The sequence below is a fragment of the Leopardus geoffroyi genome, chromosome E1 (genome assembly GCF_018350155.1).
Source record: "Leopardus geoffroyi isolate Oge1 chromosome E1, O.geoffroyi_Oge1_pat1.0, whole genome shotgun sequence".
Taxonomy (NCBI): Eukaryota; Metazoa; Chordata; class Mammalia; order Carnivora; family Felidae; genus Leopardus; species Leopardus geoffroyi.
This window is the reverse complement of record NC_059330.1, coordinates 20,290,871-20,299,606: the sequence shown is the minus strand read 5'-3', so window position 1 is coordinate 20,299,606 and position 8,736 is coordinate 20,290,871. Positions and strand designations below refer to the sequence as shown.

The 8,736-nt window shown below is 39.2% G+C and overlaps 1 protein-coding gene across 1 annotated transcript; it reads left to right on the top strand.

The window, feature by feature from the left end:
* Window positions 1-5,756: 5,756 nt before the first annotated feature.
* On the top strand, window positions 5,757-6,741 carry LOC123603320 (40S ribosomal protein S15a-like). Its single transcript, XM_045488079.1, has one exon. The coding sequence runs from the start codon at window positions 6,304-6,306 to the stop codon at window positions 6,694-6,696; it is 393 nt and encodes a 130-aa protein (XP_045344035.1). The 5' UTR covers window positions 5,757-6,303; the 3' UTR covers window positions 6,697-6,741.
* Window positions 6,742-8,736: the final 1,995 nt, after the last annotated feature.

Below are 8,736 nucleotides of genomic sequence, written 5' to 3'. Positions count from 1 at the left end.
ATAAAGACTTAACTCACCAAGGACACCTCCAACAAAAAAAGGCATGCACTCAGATGTCACTGCTCAATGCCTATGTTCTTAGCAGCGTCTTAATCACACAGGCATGTGGTAGATTTACCTTCTCTGGAAGTCACCATTTCTCCTCTTTTTTTCAGAGTGAATTTTTCTTGACCTTTTCATTACCTGGATTCATCTCAAGAGCATTTCACTGTCCATTTTTGAAGAACCTTCTTAGCCAACTAATTTTCCTGTCTTTCCCTGAGTGCAAGCTAGGGAGTTCCAGAAAACTCTTCCCTGTATTTGCTTCTTGGGGCCTGATAAACATTTCTTCAAGGTGTGGCAACACTTCTGTGTTGTGTGCTGCAACCAGCACATCGTCAGATCTTCGAAGTCTAGTCAGAGTGCTGTATATCTCAGGTGGGAGGGTCTTTCACACCCATGTTTATTTATTTTTTTAGGTTTCCGTTATTTAAGTAATGTCTACATCCAATGGGGGGCGGGGCTCGAACTCATGAACTGTGAGATCATGACCTGAGCTGAAACCAAGAGTCGGACACTTAACCAGTTGAGCCACCCAGGTGCCTAGGTGCAAACTCTTGACAGAGCAGCATGGTTACAAGACAAATAAGCATTCTGTATTAAGCCAGTACCACCAAAAGTACATTTTTAGAATGTCTGTCTTCTGACTTGGCTAATTCCATAACACATATAGACAGGTGCCCATTTTTTTAATTTTTTAATGTTTATTTTATTTTTGAGGGAGAGAAAGACAGAGCCCGAATGGGGGAGGGGCAGAGACAGAGGGAGACAGAATCGGAAGCAGGCTCCAGGCTCTGAACTGTCCTGACATGGGGCTGGAACTCACAAGCCGTGAGATCATGACTTGAGCTGAAGTCGAACGTGTAACAGACTGAGCCACCCAGGCGTCCCGTGGTGCCCAAATTTTAAACAAGAATTTTGTGTCATCAGAATGAATCTTCCTAGCAGAAATTATTTCTGGTACTAATGGTGGTAGTTCTCCATTATACAATATATAATGCAAATGTGTTTATAATCTGAGTGGCTAACGACAGCTTTTCCTGATGTCACATAGTTTCTCTGCATCCATTAGTTTAACCAGTCAATTAAAAGACAGAGATTTGGGGGCACCTGGGTGGCTCAGTCGGTTGAGCGTCCGGCTCAGGTCACGATCTCACGGTTCGTGAGTTCGAGCCCTGCATCGAGCTCTGCACTGACAGCTCGGAGCCTGGAGCCTGCTTCAGATTCTGTGTCTCCCTCTCCCTCTGCCCCTTCCCCACTCATGCTCTGTCTCTCTCTGTTCTCAAAAATGAATAAACGTTAATACATAAATAAATAAAAGACAGGGATTTTTACTGAAGACTCCTTGTACACCTGGGTTTTCAATCCCATCTGTCATCTATAAACTTCCCATTTTCAAACGACCCCCTTAGAACCCTTAGCAGAGAGCAAAGAACAGAATTCTATGCCATTAAGTTGTAGCCTACAGATCATCAGATGGTAAAGGTACTCTACATATATTATTTCATTCAATCCTCCCAGAAATCATATGGAAATAAGTATTATGTAACAACAACAAAAATAAACAGACTGCTAGAAAAGATCAGAGCTAGTATCCAAATTCAGGTTATTCCAACCTAAGAACCCATGCTCTTCCTACTACCATGATTGAAGAGAGAGACACATTCATGTAAAGCTATGATACACATTATAGCATGACGTCTCATAAGAGAAGGTATAAATGAAAGCTGCCCAAACCCCCAATAAGGATTCTTATTAGCTGTAGAAAACTGGGGAAGATCTCAGGAGGAAATGGCAAATGAAAGAGGACTTTATGAATGAATAAAATGTCATCCAGTTCTGAAAATACGGCCATCAGGTAAGTTCTCCATGCAGACTCACAGGGATTATCCTTCATACCCATATTTCACCTGAAAATTCCTCAGTACTTCAAAGCCCTGCTCATCTTTTTTTCTTTTTAAGTTTTTATTTAAATTCCATGGGGCTCCTGGGTGGCTCAGTTGGTTAAGTGTCCGACTCTCGATCTTGGCTCAGGCTCAGGTCACTTGGTCAGTGTGGAGCCTGCTTGGGATTCTCTCTCTCCCTTTCTGTCCCTCCCCTGCTTGTGCGCTCTTTCTCTCTCTCTCTCTCTCTCTCTCTCTCTCTCTCTCTCTCTCTCTCTCTCAAAGAAACTAAAAAATTTTTAATTCCAGTTAGTTTATATACAGTGTGATATTAGTTTCAGATCTACAGCATAGTGATTCAACACCTCCACACAATTCCGGTGCTTATCATGATAAGTGCACTCCTTAATCCCCTTCACCTATTTCACTCATCCCCTCTCCCCTCTGGTCACGAGTTTGTTCTCTATAGTTATGAATCTGTTTCTTGGTTTGCCTCTCTTTCCTTTGCTCTTAGATTCCACATATGAGTGAAATTACAAGGTATTTGTCTTTCTCTGACTTATTTCGCTTAGCATTATGTTCTCTAGCCCCATCCATGTCCTTGCAAACGGCAAGATTTCATTCTTTCTTATGGCTGAGTATTATTCCATTGTATATGTACACCACATCTTCTTTATCCATTCATCAGTCGGTAAGACACTTAGGCTGTTTCCATAATTTGGCTGTTGTAGATAATGCTGCTGTAAACGTCAGAGTGCATGTATCCCTTTGAATTAGTATTTGTGTATTTTTTGGATAAATACCCAATAGTGTTATTGTGGGATCATAGGGTAGTTCTATTTTTAACATTTTGAGGAAACCCCATACTGTTTTCCATGGTGGCTGCACCAGTTTGCATTCACACCAACAGTGCAAGATGGTTCCCCTTTCTCCATATCCTTGCCAACACCTGTTGTTTCTTCTGTTGTTGATTTTAGCCATTCTGACAGGTGAGGTGATATCTCATTGTAGGTATGACTTGCATGTACCTGATAATAAATGATATTAAGCAACTTTTCATGTGTCTGTTGGCCATCTGTATCTCTGGAAAAATATCTGTGTCTTCTGCCCATTTTTAATTGGATTATTTGTTTTTTGGGTGGTGAGTTTTAGAAGCTCTTTATAGATTTTGGATATTAACCCTTTATCTGATATGTCATTTGCAAATATCTTCTTCCATTCCATAGGTTGCCTTTCAGTCTTATTGTTTACTTCAGTGTGCAGAAACTTTTTATTTTGATGTGGTCCTAATAGTTTATTTTTGCTTTTGTTTCCCTTGCTTCAGGAGACATATCTAGAAAGAAGTCACTATGGCCCATGTCAAAGTTACTGCCTCTGTTCTCTTCTAGGACTTTTATAGTTTCAGGTCTCACATTTGGGTCTTTAATCCATGTTGAATTTATTTTTGTGTATGATGTAAGTGGCCCAGTTTTCTTGTGCATGTTGCCGTCCACTTTCCCCAACACTATTTGCTGAAGAGACAGTCTGTATCACATTGGATATTCTTTCCTGCTTTGTCAAAGATTAATTGGCCATATAGCTGTGGATTCAGTTCTGGTTTTTCTATTCTGTTCTATTTATCTATATGTCTATTTTTGTGCCAGTACCATCTTTTCATCACTACAGCTTTGTAGTATATCTTGAAGTCTGGAATTGTGATGCCTCCAGCTTTGCTTTTCAAGATTGCTTTGGCTATGGGGTGCCTCAGTGGCCCAGTCGATTGGGCATCTGACTCTTGATTTTGGTTCAAATCATGATCCCATGGTTTGTGAGGTTGAGCCCTGCCACGGGCTCTGCACTGACAGCACAGAGCCTCCTTGGGATTCTCTCTCTACCTCTCTCTCTCTCTCTCTGCCCCTTCTTCATTCATGCTTTCTCTCTCACTTGCTAAAAAAAAAAAAAAAAAAGATTGCTTTGGCCATTTGGGGTCTTTCTGGTTCCATACAAGTTTTAGAATTGTTTGTTCTAGTTCTGTGAAGAATACAGGTGTTATTTTGATAGGGATTGCACTGAATGTATAGATTGTTTTGGGTAGTATAGACATTTTAACAATATTTGTTCTTCTAATCCATGAACATAGAATGTCTTTCCATTTCTTTGTGTCATCTTCAATTTCTTTGATCAGTGTTTCATAGTTTTCAGAGTATACCTCTTTCACCTCTTTGGTTAGGTTTATTCCTAGGTATCTTATGGGTTTTGGTGCAATTGTTAATGGGACTGATTTCTTAATTTCTCTTTGCTGATTCATTTGTGATGTATAGAAATGCAACAGGTTTCTGTACATTGATTTTGTATCCTGACTTTATTCATTTATCAGTTCTAGCAGTTTCTAAACCTACTTTATTGAAGGGTTTTATTATAAATGAATGTTATGTTTTGTCAAATGCTTTTTCTGCATCTATTGAAATGATCATATGATTCTTACGCTTTATTAACATAGTGTTTCATGTTAATTGATTTGCATATATGAAGCCACACTTGCAACCCAGTAATAAATATCAATTGATCAAGGTGCATGATTTTTTTGATGTATTGTTGGACTCGGTTTGCTAGTATTTTGAGAAGTTGTGCACCCATGTTCATCAGGGATATTGGCCTGTAGCTCTCTTTTTCAGTGGAGTCATTCTCTAGTTTTGGTATCAGGGTAATGCTGGCCTCATAGAATGAGCTTGGAAGTTTTCCTTACTTTTCTATTTTTTGGAATAGTTTGAGAATAGGTATGAACTTTTATTTTTTTTAAGTTTATTTATTTTGAGAGTGAGAGAACATGCATGTGGGTGGGGGAGGGGTGAAGAGAGAGGGAGAGAGAATCCTAAGCAGGCTCCACACCGTCAGCACAGAGCTCAATCCCACAAACTGTGAGATCATGACCTGAGCCAAAACCAAGTGTTGGATGCTTAACCAACTGAGCCACCCAGGCACCTCAAGAATAGGTATGAACTCTTCCTTAAATGCTTAGAATTCCCCTGGGAAGCCATCCAACCCTGGACTTTTGTTTTTTGATTACTGATTCAGTTCATTTGCTGGTTATTGGTCTGTTCAATTTTTCTGTTTCAGTTTTGATAGTTTATAGGTTTCCAGCAATTTATCCCATTTCTTCCAGGTTGTCCAATTTGATGGCATATAGTTTTTCATAATATTCTCTTAGAATTGTTTGTATTTCTGTGGCTGGTGTTGGTTGTTATTTCTCCTCTCTCTCATTTGTGATTGTATCTGGGTCCCTTCTCTCCCCCCCCTTTTTTTTTTTTTTTTGATGAGCTTGTCTAGAGGGTTTTCAATTTTATTAAAGAACCAGATCCTGGTTTCAGTGATCTGTTTTTTTTTTTCCTTTCTTTTAAAAAAATTTTTTTTTTCAACGTTTATTTATTTTTGGGACAGAGAGAGACAGAGCATGAACGGGGGAGGGTCAGAGAGAGAGGGAGACACAGAATCAGAAACAGGCTCCAGGCTCTGAGCCATCAGCCCAGAGCCCGACGCGGGGCTCGAACTCACGGACCGCGAGATCGTGACCTGGCTGAAGTCGGATGCTTAACCGACTGCGCCACCCAGGCGCCCCTCCTTTCTATTATCATTTATTTCTGCTCTAATCTTTATTATTTCCTTCCTTCTGCTGGCTTAGGCTTCCTTTGTTCTTTTTCAAGCTCCTTTAAGTGTAACATTAGGTTGTTTGAGATTTTTCTTGCTTCTTAAGGGAGGCCTTAATGCTATATGCCTTCCTCTTAAGACTGATTTTGCTGCATCCCAAAGGTTTTGGATTGTTGTGTTTTCATTTTTCATTTGTTTCCATGTATTTTTTAATTTGATTTCCTGGTTGGCCCATTCATTGTCTAGCAGTATGTGGTTTAACCTCCATATATATGTGGTCTTTCCAAATTTTTCTTGTGATTGACTTCTAGTTTCCTAGCATTGTGGTTAGAAAAGGTGCATGGTATGACTTCAACCTTCTTGAATTTGTTAAGGCCTGTTTTGTGGCCTAATGTGTGATCTATTATGGAGAATGTTCCATGTGCACTTGAAAAGAATGTGTGTTCTGCTTTCTTAACATGGGATGTTCTGAATATATCTGTTGAGTCCATCTGGTCCAGCGTGCCATTCAAAGCCATTGTTTCCTTGTTGATTTTCTTTTTAGATGATCAATCCATTGATGTAAGTGGGGTGTTACAGTCCCTACAATTATTGCATAATTATGAATTAGTTCCTTTATGTTTGTTGTTTTCTGTATTTGGGTGCTTTATGTAAGGTGCATAAATATTTACAATTGTTGTATCTTCTTGTTGGATTGTCCCTTTATTAATATATAGTGGCCTTCCAGCTCTTTCTACCATCTTTCTGTGCCGCCATTATGGTGAGCATGAATGTCCTGGCAGATCCTCTCAAGAGCATTAACAATGCTGAAAAGAGAGGCAAACGCCAGGTTCTTATTAGGCCATGCTCCAAAGTCATTGTCCGATTTCCGACTGTGATGATGAAGCATGGTTACATTGGCGAATCTGAAATCATCGATGAGCACAGAGCTGGGAAAATTGTTGCGAACCTCACAAGCAGATTAAACAAGTGTGGAGTGATCAGCCCCAGGTTTGATGTACAACTCAAAGATCTAGAAAAATGGCAGAATAATCTTCTCCCATCCCGCCAGTTTGGTTTCATTGTGCTGACAACCTCAGCTGGCATCATGGACCATGAAGAAGTAAGACAAAAACACACAGGAGAGAAAATCCTGGGATTCTTTTTCTAGCGATGCAATACATTCATACAAATAAAATGCCTCACTGGAAAAAAAGGGAAAAAGGAAAAAAATATATATAGTGGTTTTGTCTCTTAACAGTCTTTGTTTTATAATCATTTGTCTAGGGGCACCTGGGTGGCTCAGTTGGTTAAGCCTCCAATTCTACATTTTGGCTCAGGTCATGATCTCACCAACTGTGAGGCCCATGCTGTCAGCATGGAGTCAGCTTGGAAATATCTCTCCCAATCTCTCCACCCCTCCCCTGTTCACACCCATGCTTTCTCTCAAAATAAATAAAATTTTAAAAATAAATAAAGACTAGTTTGTCAAAAAAAAAAAAAAAAAAAGCTTAGTTTCTCCCATGTAGGTATTGCTACTCTGGCTTTCCTTTGACATCTATTTGAATGACAAATGTTTCTCCAGGCCCTCACATATCTAGGTGTAAAATGAGTCCTGGGGCATCTGAGTGGTTCAGTTGGCTGAGTGTCCAACTCTTTATTTATTTATTTAAATATATGAAATTTATTGTCAAATTTGTTTCCATACAACACCCAGTGCCAACTCTTGATTTCAGCTCAGGTCATGATCTCATGGTTCCTCGGATTGAGCCCTGCATTGGGCTCTGTGCTGACAGTGTGGAGCTTGCTTGGGATTCTCTCCCTCCTCTCTCTCTGTCCTTTCACCAGTTCATGCTCTAAGTAAACCTAAAAAAATAAAATAAGTCTCTTGTAAGGCAGCATATAGAAGATGGATCTTGTTTTTTTATCCATTACGTCACTTTATGTCTTTTGCTCGGAGCATTTAGTCCATTGACTTTCAAAGTAATTATTGATAGATATGTATTTATTGCCATTTCATTACTTGTTTTGTTGTTCCCAGAGATTTTCTCTGATCCTTTCTTGTATTTCTTTCATGTATTGCTGATTTTCTTTAGTAATATATTTGGATTTTGTTCTCTTTATTCTTTGCATGTTTACTGGTGGTGTTTTTTTTTTTTTATTAACTTGTTTTACTTTTTATTTTTTAAAATTTACATCCAAATTAGTTAGCATATAGTGCAACAATGATTTCAGGAGTAGATTCCTTAGTGCCCCTTACCCATTTAGCCCATCCCCCCTCCCACAAATCCTCCAGCAACCCTCAGTTTGTTCTCCATATTTATGAGTCTCTTCTGTTTTGCCCCCCTGCCTGTTTTTATATTATTTTTGTTTCCCTTCCCTTATGTTCATCTGTTTTGTCTCCTAAAGTCCTCATATGAGTGAAGTCATAGGATTTTTGTCTTTCTCTAATTTCACTTAGCATAATACCCTCCAGTTCCATCCATGTAGTTGCAAATGGCAAGATTTCATTCTTTTTGATTGCTGAGTAATACTCCATTGTATATATATACACCACATCTTCTTCATCCATTCATCCTTTGATGGACATTTGGGCTCTTTCCATACTCTGGCTATTGTTGATAGTGCTGCTATAAACATTGGGGTGCATATGTCCCTTCGATACAACTGTATCCCTTGGATAAATAGTAGTGCAATTGCTGGGTTGTAGGGTAGTTCTATTTTTAATCTTTTGAGGAACCTCCATACTGTTTTCCAGAGTGGCTCCACCAGCTTGCATTCTGATGGTGGTTTTGATATTTGGTTAGCATTTGGTTTGTATATAACCTCTTCTGCATACAGCTGCCTATATTGTTGATGGTCATTTAAGCTTGAACCCATTCTTCTCTCCTCTCCTCCTCCTGTTTTAGATACATGTTATTGTATTTTAAATTCTTTTTTGTGTGTGAGTTCCTTGTGGATTTTTTACAGAGACATTCACTTTTACTGCTTTTGTGTTTCCTACCTTTATACTGTCATTTTTGGGCTCTCCTTTCCACTCAAACAGTCCGCCTTAATATTTCTCACAGGGAGTACTGCTCGTCTTCAGAATTCTCTGCACTCCATCTACAAATGCTCCCTGAGCCATATCTCAAACCAAATTTCCATTATAATTTTTTTCAGGATACCTTGGGTTATTCTTGTTTAAAAATAGACACTTAGCTCTGAGGCA